The sequence below is a fragment of the Pan paniscus genome, chromosome 3 (assembly GCF_029289425.2).
Source record: "Pan paniscus chromosome 3, NHGRI_mPanPan1-v2.0_pri, whole genome shotgun sequence".
Lineage (NCBI taxonomy): Eukaryota > Metazoa > Chordata > Mammalia > Primates > Hominidae > Pan > Pan paniscus.
The window spans coordinates 142,899,575-142,921,469 of NC_073252.2; the positions used below are offsets into that span (position 1 = coordinate 142,899,575).

The following is a 21,895-nucleotide window of genomic DNA, read 5'->3' on the forward strand; positions in this document are numbered from 1 at the left end:
ACCAACAGCAACCAACTAGAGAACCGAATCAAGAACTCAATCCCTTTTACAATAGCTGCAAAAAAAAAAGAAAAAGAAAAAAACTTAGGAATATACCTAACCCAGGAGGCAAAAGACCTCTACAAGGAAAACTACAAAATGCCACTGAAAGAAATCATAGACAACACAAACAAATGGAAACACATCCCATGTTCATGGAATGGTAGAATCAAAATTGTGAAAATGACCATACCACCAAAAGCAACCTACAAATGGAAACACATCCCATGTTCATGGAATGGTAGAATCAAAATTGTGAAAATGACCATACCACCAAAAGCAACCTACAAATTCATTGCAATCCCCATCAAAATACCATCATCATTCTTCACAGCATTAGAAAAAAAGTACTAAAATTCATAAAGAACCACAAAAAGATTCCACATAGCCAATGCAAGACTAAGCAAAACAACAAATCTGGAGGCATCACACTACCTGATTTCAAACTATATTATAAGGACATAGTCACCAAAACAGCATGGTACTGGTATAAAAATAGGCACATAGGACAATGGAACAGAGTAGAGAACCCATAAATAAACCCAAATACCTACAGCCAAGTGATCTTCAACAACTACACAAAAACATAAAGTGGGGAAAGGACACCCTATTCAACAAATGGTGCTGGGATAACTGGCTAGACACATATAGGACAATGAAACTGGATCCTCATCTCTCACCTTATATAAAAATCAACTCAAGATGGCTTAAGGACTTAAATCTAACACCTGAAACTATAAAAATTCTAGAAGATTAACGTTGGAAAAACCCTTCTAGACGTTGGTTTAGGCAAGGATTTCATGACCAAGAACCCCAAAGCAAATGCAATAAAAACAAAGATAAATTGCTAGGACTTAATTAAACTAAAGAGCTTTTGCATGGCAAAAGGAACAGTCAGCAGAGTAAACAGCCCAGAGTGGGAGAAAATCTTCACAATCTATACATCTGAAAATGGACTAATATCCAGAATCTACAATGAACTCAAACAAATCAGCCAAAAAAAAATTAATCCCATCAAAAAGTGGGCTAAGGACATGAATAGACAATTATCAAAAGAAGATATACAAATGGCCAACAAACATACGAAAAAATGCTCAGCATCACTAATGATCAGGGAAATGCGAATTAAAATCACAATGTGACACCACCTTACTTCTGCAGGAATGGCCATAATCAAAAAATCAGTAGATGTTGCTGGGGATGCAGTGATCAGGGAACACTTCTACACTGCTGGAATGTAAACTAGTACAGCCACTATGGAAAACAGTATGGAGATTCCTTAAAGAGCTAAAAGGAGAACTACCATTTGATCCAGCAATCTCAATACTGGGTATCTACCCAGAGTAAATGAAGTCATTATATGAAAAAGATACTTGCACACACGTTTATAGCAGCACAATTCACAATTGCAAAATCATGGAACCAACTCAAATGCCCATCAGTCAACAAGTGGATAAAGAAACTGTGGTATGTATACCACAGTATATGTGGTGGGATACTACTCAGCCATAAAAAGGAATGAATTAACGGCATTTGCAGCGACCTGGATGAGATCGGAGACTATTATTCTAAGTGAAGTCACTCAGGAACGGAAAACCAAACATCGTATATTCTCACTGATATGTGGGAGCTAAGCTATGAGGATGCAAAGGCATAAGAATGATACAATGGACTTTGGGGACTTAGGGGAAAGTGGGGGGTGAGGAATAAAATACTACAAACAGGGTGCAGTGTATACTGCTTGGGTGATGGGTGCACCCAAATCACCACTAAAGAACTTACACATGTAACTAAACACCACCTGTACTCCAATAACCTATGGAAATTTTTTTTTAATTAAAAAGCATATATAGGCATTCATATATAGAACTTTCTGTGAGCATGTATTTTCATTTCTCTTGGATAAATACCTAACACTGGAATTGTTGGGTCATAGGCAAGTTTAACTTTATAAAAAACTGCCTAACCAAAAAAAAAAAAAAAAAATTAAAAACAGCATCTTTTTTTTATATTTTAGGATGATTAATATATGAGTTATTCTTTTATGTATTTTTGTATTATTATACTTAAAGTTTTAGGGTACATGTGCACAACATGCAGGTTTGTTACATATGTATACATGCGCCATGTTGGTGTGCTGCACCCATTAACTCGTCATTTACATTAGGTATATCTCCTAATGCTATCCCTCCCCCCTCCCCCGACCCCATGACAGGCCCCAGTGTGTGATGTTACCCTTCCTGTGTCCAAGTGTTCTCACTGTTCTATTCCCACCTATGAGTGAGAACATGCGGTGTTTGATTTTTTGTCCTTGCGATAGTTTGCTGAGAATGATGGTGTCCTGCTTCATCCATGTCCCTACAAAGGACATGAACTCATCCTTTTTTATGGCTGCATAGTATTCCATAGTGTATATGTGCCACATTTTCTTAATTCAGTCTATCATTGATGGACATTTGGGTTGGTTCCAAGTCTTTGCTATTGTGAATAGTGCCACAATAAACATACATGTGCATGAAAAACAGCATCTTTTGAACAACCTACAGCATACATCATATATGGTAGTGTAATGTTCAAAACTTTCCCAATGAGATCATGAACAAGACAAGATTATCCACTATCACCACTTCTAGCTAACATTGTACTGAAGTCTTAAGCAATACAACAAGGCAAGGAAAAAGGAGGGCAACAATGGGAAAAGAACTAAGTGGGAGAGGAGGGGATGGACAAGGATTGCAAGGGAAGGAAAAAAATTACTATTGGAAAATTGTATGATTGCACATCTAGAACATCCAAAAAAATCTCCAAACTATTAAAATTAATAAAATAATGTCACAAGGTCACTGGATACAAAGTTAACATAAAGCTATAAAGCTAAAACAGTGTGGAATTAGTGCAAATATAGAGTAATAGACTAATGAAACTAATTAGAGTTCAAAAACAGATCCACACATTTACAGTCATTTGATTGTTGTCAAAGATGACATTTCATCACAATAGGGAATGGATGTTCTCTTCAAGTAATGATGCTAGATGATTTTAATTTCCATTTGGTGGGGGGAAAGATTTTTGACCCCTACACTTCTCACCATAAACAAAAATCAGCTCCAGATGAATTTAGATCTAAATGTGAAATACAAAACAACAAAGTTTTGAGAAGAAAATAAAACATCTTTGTGACCTTGGAGCCAGTAACATTTTCTTAAATAGATCACAAAAGCACCAATCAATTAACATTAATTAACTATCCTACAGTTAAGAATTTTTGTTCATCAAAAAAGACACCATTAAGGAAGTGAAAAAACAAGCATCAGACTGGGAAGTATTATGCATATATCCACCACAGGACAACTATTTTGAATACATAAAGAACTACTATAAATCAAAAAAGTTATAAATCCAACAGAAATGCAGTGTGTACTAAAGTGTTTATAGGAGCACTAGTTATAACAGCCAGATTATCAAAATACACACCAATAGTCAAGTGGATAAATTGGAGTACATTTACAACATGGAATACTATATAGCAGTGAGGATGAACCATTTGTTAACTACCCAATTGTACCAATGACTGTCACAAACATAAGGCTGAATAAAAGAAGCCAGACACAAAAGAGTATGCACAATATGATTCCATCCATGCAAAGTGAAAAAAACCCAACAAATAAAAACAGGCAAACAAAACTTTAGTGAAAGTAATCTATCCTAGAGTCAGAATAACGGTTAGCCTTCAGGAAGTATAAGGATTTTTGTTATAAAATAACACATCCTTAAAATGGTTGACAAGGTCCTGCATGATTTTGGTCTCTGCTTACCTCCTCAGCTTTATCTTGAACAGTCCTTTGCCTCACTAACTATATTTTACCTATATAATCTGTAATAATGCAGAAATAAATTTACACGATGAAGAAGGCAGATTCTGAAAGTATTCCAAAGACCAACAAATGGCCAAAAAGTATTAATTGTACATCATTTAAAATGGGGTATGTCTTGGATACTCTCTAGTAAATTATTTTTATACATGTAAATATAAGAATAATTATAGGGACTTTTGGTCTGTCACATGAGACCTCAGTCCCCTAACTTTTCCTTTAAAGTCTCAAGTTCAGTCAGGTGCACAGCCTCACACCTATAATCCCAACACTTTGGGAGGCTGAGGCCAGTGGACTGCTTGAGGCCAAGAGTTTGAGATAAATCTAGGCAACATAGCAAGACCCCATCTCTACAAAAAATAAAAAAATTAGCCAGACATCGTGATGTGTGCCTGCAGTCCCAGCTACTCAGGAGGTTGAGGCAGAAGGATCACTTGAGCCCAGAACTTCGAGCATGCAACAAGCTATAATTGAAACACCATTGATTAATTTGCAAGTGTTTTGGAAAAGTACTTTAGGAAACTGAACTGAATAAGTATCCTTTTATTCTTGCTTTCAAAACTCAACTAATATGACGGCTGAGGCATTTGAAAAATATACAAATCCACAAAAGCAATGGGAATAGGAGAGAAGATAAAAACTGATGAGGTGGTAAAAAAAGAGATTAGTGATAAATAACTTACATATTCTCTTTCTCCACTTTGTTTAGTCCCTGAGATGTGTAGAAAGGGATGGTGGGGAAGAGGGCAGCGAGGAGGAGGTCAACAAGAAGCAAGGTACATGGTACCCTAATACCTCTGAAATTTGAAGTACCAGGTAGTTCTGAAGGCAGGGGTGCCAAGTTAGGCTAAAAATACAAAAAAACAAGTGAACAAGAAAACTGGTTGAAAGTCTACAGGGGCATACCCGAGAGAATTTGAGGGTTCAGTTTGAAACTATCACAACAAATGAAATATTGCAATAAAGCAAGTCACACAAATTTTTTGGTTTCCCAGTGCAAATAAAAGCTGTGTTACACTATACTAGAGTCTATTAAGTATGCAATAGCATTATATCTAAGAAAACAATGCACATACCTTAATTTAAGAATGTTTTACTGCTAAAAAGTGCTAACAATCATCTGGGCCTTTAGTGAGTCATAACCTTTTTGCTGGTGGAAGGTCTTGCCTCAATGTTGATGGCTACTGACTGATCAGGGTGGTGTCGCTGAAGGTTTGGGTGGCTGTAGAAATTTCTTAAAGTAAGACAACAATGATGGTTGCCACAATGATTGACTCTTCCTTTCATGGAAAATTCATCTGTAGCATGCAATGCTGTTTAGTAGTATTTTACTTAAGGCAAAACTTTCAAAATTGGAGTTGGTCCTTTCAGATCCTGCCATTACTTTTTCAACTAAGTTGATGTAATATTCTAAATCCTTTGTTGTCATTTTGACAATGTGTTCACAGCATCTTCACCAGGAGTAGATTCAACCTCAAGAAACTACTTTCTTTGCTCATCAATAAGATGCAACTCCTCATCAGTTTAAGTTTTATCCATGAGATTGCAGCAATTCAGTCACATCTTTTAGGCTCCAATTCTAATTCTAGTTCTCTTGCTATTTCCAGTGCATCTGCAGTTACTTTCTCAACTGAAGTCTTGAACCTCTCAAAGTCATCAATGCAGACTGGAATCAACTTCTTCCAAACTCTTGTTAATGTTCGTATTTTGACCTTCTCACATGAATCATAAATGTTCTTAATGACATCTGGGATGAATCTTTTCCAGAAGATTTTCAATTTACTTTGCCCAGTTCCATCAGAGGAATCACTATGGCAGCTAATGCCTTATGAAATGTATATCTTAAATAATAAGAATTGAAAGTTAAAATAACTCCTTCATCTATGAGCTGCAGAACAGATATTGTATCAGCAAACATGAAAACATTAATTTCCTTGTACATCTCCATCAAAGCTCTTGGGTGACTAGGTACATTGTCAATGAGCAGTAATATTTTGAAATAAATCTTTTCGTCTGAGCAGTAGGTCTCAACAGTGGGATTAAAATATTCAGGGAACCATGCTTTCAACAGATGTACTCTCATCCAGGCTTTGTTCTTCCATTTATAGCACATGAGTAGAACAGATTTAGCATAATTCTTAAGGGCCCTAGGATTTTTAGAATAGTGAGTGCTGCCTTCAACTTAAAGTCACCAGCTGCATCAGCCCCCAACAAAATCAGCTTGTCTGGTGAAGTTTTCAAGCCAGGCATTGACTTCTCCTCTCTAGCTATGAAAGTCATAGTTGGCATCTTCTTCCAGCAGAAGGCTGTTTTGTCTACACTGAAAATGTATTGCTTAGTGTATCTACCCTCATCAACTATTTTAGCCATATCTGGGTAACTTGCTACAGCTCCTCCATCAGCACTTGCTGCTTCACTGGGCTCTTTTATGTTATGAAGATGGATTCTTTCCTTAAATCTCATGAACCAACCTCTGCTAGCTTCAAACTCTCTTCTGCAGCTTCCTCACCTCTTAGCCTTTATAGAATTCAAGAGTTAGGGTCTTACTGTGGATTAGGCTTTGACTTAAGGGAATGTTGTGGCTGGTTTGATTTTCTATCCAGAACATTCTTTCTCCATATTAGCAATAAGGCTGTTTTGCTTTCTTATTATTCATGTGTTCACTAGAGTAGCACTTTTAATTTCCTTCAGGAACTTTTCCATTAGAACAAGAGGTTAGCTTTTGGCCTATTTTGGCTTTCAACACGCCCCCCCCTTTTTAAGCTCAGTCCTTTCTAGCTTTTGAGTTAAAGTGAGAGATGTGAGACACTTCCTTTCACTTGGACACTTAGAGACCATTGTCAAGTTACTAAATGGCCTAATTTCAATATTGTTGTGTCTCAACCAATAAGGAGGCCCAAGGAGAGGGAGGGAGATGGGAAACGGCTGGTTAGGTGCTGGAGTAGTCAGAACACACACAGTTATCAATTGGGTTTGCCATCTTACATGGGCTTAGTTCGTGGGGACCCATAACAATGACAATAGTAGCATCAAAGATTATTGATCACAGATGACCGTAACAGGTATAATATTGGTGAAAAAGTTTGAAGTTTGAAATACTACATGAATTACCAAAATATGACAGTGACACAAAATGAGCACATGCTGCTGGAAAAATGGCACTGATAGACTTGCTCAATGCAGAGTTGCCACAAATCTTCGATTTGTAAAAACACAGTATTTATCAAAGCGAAGTGCAATAAAATGAGGTATGTCTGTAGTATAAGGAATAGTTAAAGCCCTAGATTCTTACCTGACCCCAGTGTGAGCAGGCAGTTGATGGTTTCCTTTCCCACTCTTATAGAAAACTAAGGTCTTACCAGTTAGACAGATTAAAGAGGGTCTAGATTCAGGTAAAACAAGACTAGATGGCAGCACCTGAATATAAAGCGAACTGTACAACTGGACATTTAACAGTAAAATCTCACCGCCCTTCCTCTTGCTCAGCTACGAGAACACTGACTCCTAGGCAGATCACTTTGTAGTTTCCTACATATCTCACCTCCCATCCCTTGCCACGTGCCCCAGGCCAGAGAATGCATTATTATTTTATGGGCAAAATGAAAATCCATAAGAAAAGACCTATACATAATGATGTGTGAATGTCCTCAATTTAACATTTATTGATTGACTGAATGACTATTTTGTGCAGGGCACTATTCTCATTGGTTGGAATATATCAGTGAAACCAAGAACAACAACAAAATTCCTGTTCTCTTGTAAGTGATGTTCTAGTAATAAACGTAATCAATAAGTGATTACATAGCATATAGGTACAAAAAGTGCATGGGAAAAAAACAGAGCAGGAAAAGACAGAGCTGAAGTATTAGGGGCAGATGTGTACAGCTTTAAATAAGGTGGTCAGAATAGGCCTCAATGAGAAAGTGATGTGTGCAAAGACTTGAAGGAGGTGAGGCTTCCAGACTGGCTACACTATAGGAGGCCCACCAAGAACAAATTCTATGAACACAAATGGTTCCAAACTTATTATTTGTGCCTCACTCTTAAATAAGAGAAAATAGTCAAGGATCTCCTGGTATGTAAGAAACAAGACAAAATAAGACAGAAATTGAAAGCAGCAAGCAAACAAAGACAAAAAAAAGGAACTCCAAAGAGAGGCAGTGAAGGAAGTACAAGAATTTAAAAAACAAAAACAAAGCATCATTAATATCCTCAGTGATGTAACATATTGCATCCATGAAACAAGAACAGAATGTTAATTTTTAAAATGGTCAAAGAACAAAAAGAGGTCTTAGAAATTTATATATACAAATGAAGTTTTTGCCTATACATATATATATATATATATATATATATATATATATATATTTTTTTTTTTTTTTTTTGAGACAGAGTCTTACTCTGTCTCCCAGGCTGGAGTGCAGTGGCATGATCTTGGCTCACTGCAACCTCTGCCACCTGGGTTCAAGCAATTCTCATGCCTCAGCCTCCCGAGTAGCTGAGACTACAGGCGAGTGCCACCACACTCGGCTAATTTTTGTATTTTTAGTAGAGATGGGATTTTGCCATGTTGGCCAGGCTAGTCCTGAACTTTTCACCTCAGGTGATCTGCCCGCCTCGGCCTCTTAGAGTGCTGAGATTACAGGCATGAGCCACCACACCTAGCCAAAAACTTCTTAATTTAATAGAAGTTAAATGAATTGGAAGACAGGAAAACAAAAGAAGTAGAAAATGAGAAAATTAGGGGTCTAATGCAGGAGGTTATCATAGCTAATAAATGTGAATTCAGATAGAGAGCACAGAGAAAACTATTAAAAACTATCAAAGAACACAAGAGTGTCTCCAGGACTCAGGGACAGGTATCTTCAAACTGATAGAAACCATTGAGCACCCTGCACAATAAAGGAAACACATATGCAATAAGGTACAGCATCATGAATTTTCAGAATACCAAGGATAAGGAGATTATAAAAGCTACTTGAGAGAAAAATAGATCACATGCAAAGCATCAGAAATTAAAAGTGGCCTTGTATTTCTCAACATTTACGCCAAAACTATGAGGCAATGGAGAATGTGTTTAAAATTCTGAGAGCAAATTATTTCCAAACTAGAATTCCATACCTAGCCAAATCATCCCTTGAGGGTGAGATTAAAATAAAGTTTTCAGTCATGCAAGGTTTCAACAATTTACCTCCCATGTGGAGGATGTATTCCACCAATAAAGGAAGTAAACCAAGAATGATGAAGACCTGGGATCCAGAAATAAGAGGTCTCCCAAAAGAAAAAGTGAAGGAAATTCCCAGGATGATCTTAAAGGGATGTCTTAAGAATACAGCTGTGTCTGAGAAGCGGACACCAAGACAGGGTTAGAAATACAAGAAATTTAGTAGGGGAAATATCTGTAAGAGAAAATGGGGAGGGAGCCAGGGGAAGCTGAAAGAGCTGTTAGATGGTGTGATGGTTAATACCGAGTGTCAACTTAATTGGATTGGGGGATACAAAGTATTAATCCTGGGTGTGCCTGTGTGTGTGTTGCCAAAAGAGATTAACATTTGAGTTAGTGGTCTGAGGAAGGCAGATCCAGCCTTAATCTGGTGGGCACAATCTAATCAGCTTCCAGCGAATATAAAGCAGGCAGAAAAATGTGAAAAGGAGAGACGAGCCTAGCCTCCCAGCCTACATCTTTCTCCCATGATGGATGCTTCCTGCCCTCGAACATAGGACTCCCAAGTTGCTCAGTTTTGAGACTTGGGCTGGTTCTCCTTGCTCTTCAGCTTGCAGACAGCCTATTGTGGTACCTTGTGTGTAACTTAATGCTTAAGAAACTCATATCATATATATACATATCTCCCATTAGCTCTTTCCCTCAAAAAGAACCATGACTAATACAGCTTTTGGTACCAGGAGTGGTTCTAGAGGAACAGAATATTAAGGATGGGGTTGTTTCATTGGTTTTGAGGTTTCTGGAGTTGGCTGCTTAATATGATTAGACCCAAAACTGCTAAGGACTCTACTTCTAATAGTATGGAAAATACTGATAGTCCTTGGTGTAAACTGTTTAGAGAGTTATGCAAAATAAATGTGTTTGACACTTGATTCACCACTCTTGAGCGGCAAGGAGTTTAATGACACTACACATAATACCTTTGACCGTATGTGGAGAACCAAGGAACATAATGAAGCTGGTTGGTTGCTCCTAAGTTCAGTGGACAAAGTGATGAAAGAAAATGATGAACTCACGGATTCTAACTCCTGGCTTCAGAAGCAGGTATTAACCCCTCAAATCTGCTAAGACTGCCCTAAGTGGGAGTCTTAACTCCCGTAGAGAAAAAGCTGAAATTGTGGAAAAACAGACACAATCTCTTATCATGTGAGTGGCTGACCTGCAACGAAAGATGCATGTACAGCCTCGCCAGGTGTCTACTGTTAAAGTGAGGGCATTGATTGGAAAAGAATGGGACCCTGAAACTTGGAATAAGGAAGAGTGGGAGGACTCTGATGAAGCTGGGGACACTGAGTTCGTAAACTCTGATGAGGCTTTTTTGCCAGAAGAAAGAGCTTCCCCATCCCCAGTAGTGGCAACATCCCCTCCCCGACCCACACTGCCATCAGTCTTTCCACCTTTGTCTGAGAAGATAAACCCTGTGCTGCCTGAAGCAACAGTGATGATCTGAGGTAGCTGCCAGGCAAGAAAATGTTGATTCTCCTCAGGAGCCACCCCTGACACCCTTGTTTGCTTCTAGACCTATAATTAGACTAAAGTCCTGGCAGGCCCCTGGAGGTGAAGTTGAGAGTGTGATCCATGAGGAGGTGCGCTACAACTGAAAAGAACTGTTTGAGTTCTCTAATTTATATAAACAGAAATCTAGAGAACAAGCATGGGAATGGATATTAAAGGTATGGATAATGGTGGAAGGAACATAAGAGTTGTATCAGGCTGAATTTATTGATTTGGGCCCAGTAAGTAGGGACTCTGCTTTTAATGTTGCAGCTCAAGGAGTTAAAAAAGGTTCTAATAGGTTATTTGCTTGGTTAGCTGAAATATGGATTAAAAAATGGCCCACTGTGAGAGAGGTGGAAATACCTGATCTCCCTTTGTTTAATGTAGAGGAAGGGATCCAAAAGCTTAGGGAGATTGGGATGGGGTAGTGGATTAGTCACTTTAGACCTACTCATCCCAGCTGGGAGGGTCCAGAAGATATACCCTTGACCAATGCCTTGCAAAACAGATTTGTGAGGGAAGCACCCCCATTTTTGAAGAGCCCTATAATTGCTCTTCTCTGTATGTCAGATCTAACGATGAGAACCACGGTCACTCAACTACAAAATTTAAATAAAATGGGAATAATTGAATCCCAAGGTGGCAGGGGCCAAGTGGCAGCACTCAATCATCAAAGGCAAGGAGGGCATAGCTACTGTAATGGACAGCAGAGGCAAAGCAGCAATCAGAATAGTCTGACTTGTGTAGAGCTTTGGCATTGGCTAATTAATCATGGTGTTCCTAGAAGTGAAATTGATAGGAAGCCTACTGCATTCCTAATTAACTTATACAAACAGAAAACTTCTAGGTCGAATGGACAAAGGACTAATCTGAATTATAAAAACAGAGAATCACAGCCTCTCAATTTCCAGACTTGAGCCAGGTTACAGACCAGAACCCCTTGAATGAAGGAGAGGCCAGGTCCCCTTGGGGAAGGACCCCATTACATTACCAACAATTTATACAGTGAATCTTTCTCCCATCCTTCCCCAAGAAGACCTCTGGCCTTGTACCAAGGTAACTGCACTGGGGAAAGGGAAATGATCAGGCATTTTGGGGACTACTGGACACTGGCTCTGAGCTGACATTGATTCCAGGGGACCCAAAGAGTCATTTCGGTCCTCCAGTTAAAGCAGTTAAAGTAGGGGCTTACAGAAGTCAGGTAATTAATGGAGTTTTAGCTTAGGTCTGACTTACACTGGGTCCAGTGGGTCCCCAGACTCATCCTGTGGTCATTTCCCCAGTGCCAGAATGCATAATTGGCATAGACATACTTAGCAGCTGGCAGAACCCCCACATTGGCTCCCTGACTGGTAGGGTGAGAACTATCATGGTGGGAAAGGCCAAATGGAAGCCAATAGAGCTACCTTTACTTAGAAAAATAGTAAATCAAAAACAGTATCACATCCCTCAAGGGGTTGCAAAGATTAGTGCCACCATCAAGGACTTGAAGGACGTGGGGGTGGTAATTCCCACCACATCCCCGTTCAACTCTCCCATCTGGCCTGTGCAGAAGACAGATGGATCCTGGAGAAAGTGGATTATCGTAAGCTTAACCAAGTGGTGACTCCAATTGCAGCTGCTGTACCAGATGTGGTTTCATTGCTTGAGCATATTAATATATCCCCTGGTATCTGGTATCCAACCATTGACTTGGCAAATGCCTTTTTCTCCATTCCTGTCCATAAGGCCCACCAGAAGCAATTTGCCTTCAGCTAGCAAGGCCAGCAATTTACCTTACTGTCCTACCTCACAGGTATATCAACTCTCTGGCTTTGTGTCATAATCTTATTCGAAGAGACCTTGATCACTTTTCCCTTCCACAAGATATCACACTGGTCCATTACATTGATGACATTGTGCTGACTGGATCCAGTGAGCAAGAAGTAGCAAATACACTGGACTTATTGGTGAGACATTTGCATGCCAGAGGATGGGAAATAAATCCAACTAAAATTCCGGGACCGTCGACCTCAGTAAAATTTCTAGGGGTCCAGTCGTGTGGGTCTTGTTAAGATATTCCTTCTAAGGTGAAGGATAAGTTGCTGCATTTGGCCCCTCCTACAACCAAGAAAGAGGCACGACACCTAGCGGGCCTAATTGGATTCTGAAGGCAACACATTTCTCATTTGAATGTGTTACTCCAGCCCACTTATCGAGTGACCTGAAAGGCTGCCAGTTTTGAGTGGGGTCCAGAACAGGAGAAGGCTCTGCAACAGGTCCAGGCTGCTGTGCAAGCTGCTCTGCCACTTGGGCCATATAACCCAGCAGATCCAACAGTGCTTGAGGTATCAGTGGCAGATAGGGATGCTGTTTGGAGCCTTTGGCAGGCCCCCATAGTGAATCACAGTGGAGGCCTCTTGGATTTCGCAGCAAGGGCCTGCCATCTTTTGCAAATAACTACTCTCCTTTTGAGAGACATCTCTTGACTGGGCTTTGGTGGAAACTGAATGTTTGACTATGGGTCATCAAGTCACCGTGCAACCTGAACTGACTATCATGAACTGGGCGCTTTCTGACCCATCTAACTATAAAGTGGGTTGTGCACAGCAGCATTCCATTATCAAATGGAAGTGGTATATACGTGATCAGGCTCGAGCAGGTCCGGAAGGCACAAGTTACATGAGGAAGTGGCTCGAATGCCCATGTTCTCCACTCCTGCCACCCTGACATCTCTCCCCCAGCCTGCACCGATGGCCTCATGGGAGTTCCCTATGATCAACTGGCAGAGGAAGAGAAGACTAGGACCTGGTTCACAGATGGTTCTGCATGATATGCAGGCACCACCTGAAAGTGGACAGCTGCAGCACTACAGCCCCTTTCTAGGACATCCCTGAAGGACAGCGGTGAAAGGAAATCTTCCCAGTGGGCAGAACTTCGAGCAGTGCACCTGATCATGCACTTTGCATGGAAGGAGAAATGGCCGGATGTACAATTATACACTGATTCATGGGCTGTAGCCAATGGACCGGCTGGATGGTCAGGGACTTGGAAGAACCATGATTGGAAAATTGGTGACCAAGAAATTTAGGGAAGAGGTATGTGGATGGGCCTCTCTTGAGTGGTCAAAAGCTGAATATATTTGTATCCCATATGAGTGCTCGCCAACAAGTGACCTCAGCAAAGAAGGAGTTTAATAATCACATGGATAGGATGACCCGTTCTGTGGACACCACACAACCTCTTTCCCCAGCCACCACTGTCATCGCCCAATGGGCCCATGAACAAAGCAGCCATGGTAGCAGGAATGGAGGTTACACATGGGCTCAGCAACATGGACTTCCACTCACCAAGGCTGACGTGGCTACGGCCACTGCTGAATGCCCAATTTGCCAGCAGCAGAGACCAACACTGAGCCCTTAATGTGGCACCATTCCTCAGGGTGATCAGCCAGCTACCTGGTGGCAGGTTGATTATATTGGACTTCTTCCATCATGGAAACGGCAGAGGTTTGTCTTCACTGGAATAGACACTTACCAGATATGGGTTTGCCTATCCTGCATGCAATGCTTCTGCCAAGACTACCAACCGTGGACTCACAGAATGCCTTATCCATTGTCATGGTATTCCACACAGCATTGCCTCTGACTTTACGGCTAAAGAAGTATGGCAGTGGGCACATGCTCATGGAATTCACTGGTCTTACCATGTTCCCCATCATCCTGAAGCAGCTGGATAGACAGAATGGTGGAATAGCCTTTTGAAGTCACAATCACAATGCCAACTAGATGACGATACTTTGCAGGACTGGGGCAAAGTTCTCCAGAAGGCTGTGTATGCTCTGAATCAGGGTCCAATATATGGTACTGTTTCTCCCATAGCCAGGATTCACAGTTCCAGGAATCAAGGGGTGGAAGTGAAAATGGTACCACCATCACCCCTGGTGATCCACTGGCAACATTTTTGCTTCCTGTTCCCACGACATTACGTTCTGCTGGCCTAGAGGTCTTAGTTTCAGAGGGAGGAACACTGCCACCTGGAGACACAACAACGATTCCATTAAACTGGAAGTTAAGATTGCCACCTGTACACTTTGGGCTCCTCTTACCTTTAAGTCAATAGGCTAAAAAGGGAGTTACAGTGTTGGCTGGGATGACTGACCTGGACTATCAAGATGAAATCAGTCTACTACTCCACAATGGAGGTAAGGAAGAATATGCATGGAATACAGGAGATCCATTAGGACATCTCTTAGTATTACTATGCCCTGTGATTAAGGTCAATGGGAAACTACAACAGCCCAATCCAGGCAGGACTACAAATGACCCAGACCCTTCAGGAACAAAGCTTTGGGTCACTCCACCAGGAAAAAAAATCCATGACCTGATGAGGTGCTTGCTGAAGGCAAAGGGAATACAGAACAGGTAGTAGAAGAAGGCAGTCATCAATACCAGCTACAATCTTGTGACCAGCTGCAGAAATGAGGACTGTAACTGTCATGAGTTCCTTCTGCTTTTGTTAAAAACATGTTTATGCATGTATAGACTTGTACTAAGAAAATATCTTCATTTTATTTCCTTTTCCTTTATCAAGTGACATAAGATTTACAGACTTCACATCAGCATTTAAGTATTGTTAACTTCATGTATGTACTAGTATTTGGGTTGGGGATTGATGCATTTCTGGTTGCACGAAGGATAGTTGTATTATGTTAGGCATAATTATGACCCAATATTGTCTTTATATGAAGATTATGTAGGATCTCAGCAGATACGTATAGGTTCAAGTTGACAAGGGGTAGACTTGCGATGGTTAATACTGAAAGTCAACTTGATTGGATTGAGGGATACAAAGTATTAATCCTGGGTATGCCTGTGTCGGTGTTACCAAAAGAGATTAACATTTGAGTCACTGGGCTGAGAAAGGCAGATCCACCCTTAATCTGGTGGGCACAATCTAATCAGCTTCCAGTGAATATAAAGCAGGCAGAAAAAATATGAAAAGGAGAGATGGGCCTAGGCTCCCAGCCTGCATCTTTCTCCTGAGCTGGATGCCTCCTGCCCTTGAACATCAGACTGCAAGTTCTTTAGTTTTGGGACTCTGACTGGCTCTCCTTGCTCCTCAGCTTGCAGACAGCCTATTGTGGGACCTTGTGATTCTGTAAGTTAACACTTAACAAACTCTCCTTTATATATATATCCCACATACATATCCTATATATATTAAAACAAGGATATATATTATATATAATATCCTATATACAGGATAAAAATTATATGTATATAATCCTATTAGTTCTGTCCCTCTAAGAGAAACCTGACTAATACAGATGGTGATGCAGGTTCGACCCAGGCGACAGGGAAGGAAGGCAGGCTGGGTGGATGTGTGTTAGGCTGCAGTGCCGGTCTAAGGAAAATCTGATGAAACTGTCTGTCAGATGACTCAACGTCTCCCAGGAATGAGCCTGCTTTAGTGTCCCTGTTGTGCTCAGCCACTGACTGGGTCAGAATGTGGGAAGCATGGCCTTGGAACAAACATGGTGATGGATTTCAGAGAGCAGCAGCTGGAGCCATCAGTCAGTTACTGTTTGTGGGCAGAGATCTGAGAGGAACATTCTCATGGACACCTGTGGCGACTTTGTAATGTGTCAACTCAAGCTAGTCTAAAGTACATTATGTCTCAAGACTCCCTTACCCACAATTCTGGTTAGGTGAGACACAAGAGTTCTTTTCATGCAAGATTTGGAAAGCAGGATGTGAGGGCAATCCAGCTGCGACATCTGTCACCCCACTAATCACCAGAGTTGATTTCAGCTGATCTAGCTGGCTAGATTGGTATTAACTTCCTCCCTCACTGCTCTGTGTGCATCTCTCCCAAAGTTGTGTGCTTGGTCAAAGAGGACGACCCTCCCTGATAGAGGAGGACCACTCTTTGGTCAAGAATATACGAGTAGCTGTGCTTCCCTCACAGAATCCCCAAACAAGCTCTCAAGATTTTGGAGAGCAAAAGAGAGGCAGCAACCATTTTATTTTTACACTCAAGACAAGCAGGCGCTTTTATAGATCATATACATTGTCATTATCTACTGCTTCACACCATTGTCATGGGGCAGGAGCCAGGCTACAACTGACCCTCATTCCCTTAGATCTTCCTGCAGGCTCTCTAACTCCTAGGTCAGGTGAGTGTTTAGCTCTAAGAAAAAAGAAATCAACTTCTTCTGCAGGACACTTGTCACAAGATTGGAGGCAGTGAACATGAATGATTCCAGTTCATCTTCATGGGTTCCAGCCTGTGCTCATAGGTTCCAGATTGTTTTTGTTCCCCACCACTTTACATAAATCTTCACTTTCAACTTCCTGCCCTACGGACTTCACGCTCATCTGTTTACATCAGATGTGAAAACAACAGTCTTACAGAATTTATTTAACCAACTTCTACTTGGGAAAGGTAAAATCCCTGTAGTAAATCCCTTACTATACACCCCTGGTCTTCCTCAGCACTCTCTGCTTTTCTGATGGACCTTCCACTGGTAGCAGATGAGCTGGAAGTCCAGGAGGGATGTTACCCAGAAAAAATGTGGAACTGAGAGTTACGTATTGCTGTTTCAAGAAAGAGTTTATAATCTGTCAGAGAATTTAGAGATATGTTGGTAACCAACATTTTAAAAATTAAGAAACAAGGTAAAGTATTAATTCCAGGAAAACAAAATAACGCCTGAAAAAAATTTAAGCATTAGGACATGATATGATTCAGGCATAAAAATACTTATGCGATCATAATAATGAAAACATGCATAATGATTTCAGCAAATACCACAAAAACCTACACTAGTAAGATGAAGATAAGGGAAGTAGATGAGAGAAGGAATGGGATTATAGAGCTAAATCCTGATGTGTTATAGCAGATATCATTAGATCACAGCTTTAAATATAGATACGTACACGTTATTTAGAATTATACGCATCTAATACAGGTATCTACGTACATGCATTTAGAAATATGAAAGTAAATATTTCTACAATTTTTTAACAAAAATTGGCTAACATAGCTAACAGGATTGCTCCTAAAGAGTGAGGCAAGGGTGTGGGGCAGGGTGAGAAGTATGATTGTTGCAAGTGCTACTGCAAATATTTCACACTATTTTTTTTAAGAGATTGGGGTCTTGCTATGTTGTCCAAGCTGGCCTTGAACTCCTGGGCTCAAGCAATCCTTCTGCTTCACCTCCCAAGTAGCTGGTACTATAAACATATGCCATCATACCCAGCTCTTTCACACTTTTAACCTACATACATGTTTTACTGTAGTAAAAAGAAACATTAAATTCCGAAAACTCAAAGTTATATAACTGAAAATAAAAAACTATGACTTAGTGAGTTAGCCAAACAAAAAAAGAAAGGCAGAAACTTAACAATACCAAGTCTAAACTACTTCGAGTTCAAAAACAAGCACTCAATTAATGCTGAGGTACATATTCACAGTGGTAAAACTATAAAGACAATTAAGAAAGTTAACATAAAAAGGTAGGATCATAGTTTTCCCTAAAGGGTAGGGGAAGGTTTGTGACAGGAACTGAGATACTCATAATGTTCTATTTCTTATACCAAATAGATAACGTGTGTGTGTGTGTGTGTGTGTGTGTGTGGATGTGTGTGCATGCATGAATGTGTGTTTTATGGACTCTGGAGAGCAGGGAAACACTAAGGACCCAACAGAAACTCCAGAACACAGTTGCGGAGCTCCTCATTCTATCCATGAGGTTTAGTTTTTTCCAAGTCCTTCATACTCCAGGTAACATCACGATTTGCCGCTACATGATATTGAAACGTATCTTTTCTCTTAGAACAAACATGAAACAGAATTGTATGTATGGCAGGTATGAGAAAATCTTATGCAAACATATAGAAATTTAGACTGTTCACATGTATGAGTAATTTTTAAATTAAAAAGTACACTATCATTCTATTACCATAATTTTTTAAATGTTTTATTATGCTGGCATGAGTCACTACACCCAGCCCTATCACCATAAATTTTAACAGTAAATAAATATTGAAAAGAAAGAAAGGTTAAAACTAGCCTTTAAGTAAACGTGTCAGAAATATATCTAAGAAAACAGGCTATTTGATATCATGCCACTGGATTACAACCCACTGAGAAACAGGTGGGGGCATCATAAATTCAAAATGCCAAAAAGTCACTATAAAACACTTTTTATATAAATCATTTAACTATTAAGTAAACAATTGCTTATTTAAAATCCAGATGAAGGCGAGGCACAATGGCTCACACCTATAATCCCATGTCTTTCGGAGGCCAAGGCAGGCAGATCCCTGGAGCCCAGGAGTTTCAGAGCAGCCTGGCCAATATGGCAAAATCCTGTCTCTACAAAAAACACAAAAATTAGCAGGGCATGGTAGCATATGCCAGTAGTCTCAGCTACTCAGGATGCTGAGGCAGGAGGATCGATTGAACCTAGAAGGTCTAGGCCCCAGTGAACCATGATTGCGCTACTGCACTCAAGCATGGGTGACAGAGCAAAACCCTGCCTCAGAAAAAAAAAAAAAAAAAAAAAATCCAGTTGAAGCAGAAAGATACATGGACACCAACCTACCTTTTAAACAACTGATAACAAGGAAGCCTTTAAAAGGCCATTTTATGACTGGGCCTGGTGGTTCACGCCTGTAATCTCAACATTTTAGGAGGCATAAAGGGGAGGATAGCTTGAGGCCAGAAGTTCCAGACAAGCCTGGCAACATAGTGAGACCCTATCTCTACAAAATAAAAATAAATAATAGATAAAAGGTCATTCAAAAGGACGGTTAAAAAGCTAACTAGGGCCGGGCACGGTGGTTCATGCCTATAATCCTCGCACTTTGGGAGGCCAAGGTGGGTGGATTGCCTGAAGTCAGGAGTTCAAGACCAGCCTGGCCAACATGGCAAAACCCCGTCTCTATTAAAAATACAAAAATTAGCCAGGCATGGTGGTGCACGCCTGTAATCCCAGCTACTGGGGAGACTGAGGCAGGAGAACTGCTTGAACCCAGGAGGCAGAAGTTGCAGAGTGCCGAGATGGTGCCGCTGCACTCCACCCTGGATGACAGAGTGAGACTCCGTCTCAAAGAAAAAAAAGAAGAAAAAAGCTAAGGCAGCCAGGCGCAATGGCTCATGCCTGTAATCCCAGCATTTTGGGAGGCCGAGGCAGGAGGATCATTTGAGGTCAGGAGTTCGAGACCAGCCTAACATGATGCAACCCTGTCTCTATTAAAAATAGTAAAAATTAGCTGGGTGTGGTGGTGAATGCCTGTAATCTCAGCTACTCAAGAGGCTGAGGCAGGAGAATCGCTTTAACCTGGGAGGCCAAGGTTGCAGTGAGCCAAGATCGCACCACTGCACTCCAGCCTGGGAGACAGAGTGAGACTCTGTCTCAAAAAAAAAAAAAAAAAAAAAAGGCTAACCAAGGCAAAACCTATAAGAAGCAGGCAACAAATCCAACAGATACTTCTGATGACAAGACATCACTTTCTACAGAGAAAAATAGGTCACATGCAAAGCATCAGAAATCAAAAGTGGCATTGTATTTCTCAACATTTACAATGAAAACAATGAGGAAGTGGAAAATGTGTTTAAAATTCTAAGGAAAATTATTTTCAAACTAGAATTCCACAGCTAAGCGATTCTTACTGCAAGGTTATCGCAATCCTATGTAGGTAATGAATAAGATGCACAATTCTGACTTCAATATAATCTAAATATGCTTTGTGGAAATGTGGAATTCTGAAAGAGATTGGGAAGAAAAGTAGTGTGAATTATATAGGAGTGGATAAAAGAGACATGATTAAGGCTGACTCCATTCAAGTTTTCTTGCTTTAGATTTTTCCTTTTCTATGAGATAATAATAAATAACAATAAACATTTTGGAAGCACTTTTTCTTTGGCAAGCACAGTTGTAAGAACTATAGATGTATTGATTTTTTTCCAGCCTTGCAATAGCCCTATGAGGTATACTCTTTTTTGTGTGTGTTTGAAACACAGTCTCGCTCTGTCGCCTGGCTGGAGTGCAGTGGCTCGATCTTGGAGCACTGCAACCTCCACCTCCCGGATTCAAGCAATTCTCCTGCCTTAGCCTCCTGAGTAGCTAGGACTACAAGCACGCACCACCACACCCACCTAATTTTTGTATTTTTCAGTAGAGACGTGGTTTCACCATGTTGGCCAGGATGGTCTCGATCTCTTGACCTTGTGATCTGCCTGCCATGACTTCCCAAAGTGCTGGAATTACAGGCGTGAGTCACTGCACCCAGCCAAGGTACATTCTTTTAATCTTCATTTTAGATACTAGAAATCTGAGGCTAACATTCCAAGGTTCATGGTTAAATGGCAGAGCAAGAATTCAAACTCCAGCAGATGACTCCAAAGCCCATGCTCTTGGATCTTTAACAACCCAAAGAAATAAACAGTTAGATGTAATGAAAACTCTTAATTTCATGAGATGATATAGAAAAGCAAACTATTGTATGCTTTTGTTTTTGTGTGTGTGTGTGTGTGTGTGTGTGTGTGTTTTGAGACGGAGTTTTGCTCTTGATGCCCGGGCTGGAGTACAATGGCACAATCTGGGCTCACCGCACCTCTGCCTCCCAGGTTCAAGCGATTCTCCTGCCTCAGCCTCCTGAGTAGCTAGGATTACAGGCATGTGCCACCACACCCAGCTAATTTTGTATTGTTAATAGAGACAGGGTTTCTCCACGTTGGTCAGGCTGGTCTCGAACTCCTGACCTCAGGTGATCCACCCGCCTTGGCCTCCCAAAGTGCTGGGATTACAGGCGTGGGCCACCATGCCCAGCCTATTGTATGCTTTTAAGACCTATAAAAACATAACAAATTTTAATGGCTTTGCTCCTTTCAGCTACCACTCACTGAGCTGCTACTATGTTCCAGGCACTTAAAACATTTGTTGCAATCATCCCAACATCATATCTCCAATTTATAGTTAATTTATAGGTAACTGAAGTTCATAGAGAGGTTATACAATCTGCCCAAGGGTCACCTAGCTAGTGACCTAGCTAGCCAGGATTTGAAAGTAATTACCCAACCAAAATCCTGAACATCACCGAAGTAATAAAAGTATGTATGTATGCCTAGAATAAAAATAAAAGTACATATTCTAAGATAAGTACAAGTGAATAAATACCGACAACTCAAAAAGCCATAATTCTACATATGCTATAAAGAGATGTGGAACTTTGAAGGGGACTGAGAAGGAAGAAACTAATTCAACTGGGTGAAA

At 40.5% G+C, this 21,895-nt stretch overlaps 1 protein-coding gene across 11 annotated transcripts in view; it reads right to left on the minus strand.

Annotated features, from left to right (window-relative positions):
* The window catches only part of ANAPC10 (anaphase promoting complex subunit 10), a 458,050-nt gene that overhangs the window by 378,988 nt on the left and 57,167 nt on the right, over positions 1 to 21,895 (minus strand). For 2 of the 11 annotated variants that reach the window (XM_063603950.1, XM_014344751.5), the window contains exon 5: positions 4,595 to 4,758. The exons of the other annotated variants lie outside the window; for them this stretch is intronic. In XM_063603950.1, coding sequence (XP_063460020.1) covers positions 4,595 to 4,758 — 164 coding nt within the window. The remainder of the gene's footprint in view (positions 1 to 4,594; positions 4,759 to 21,895) is intronic. 11 annotated transcript variants of the gene reach the window in all.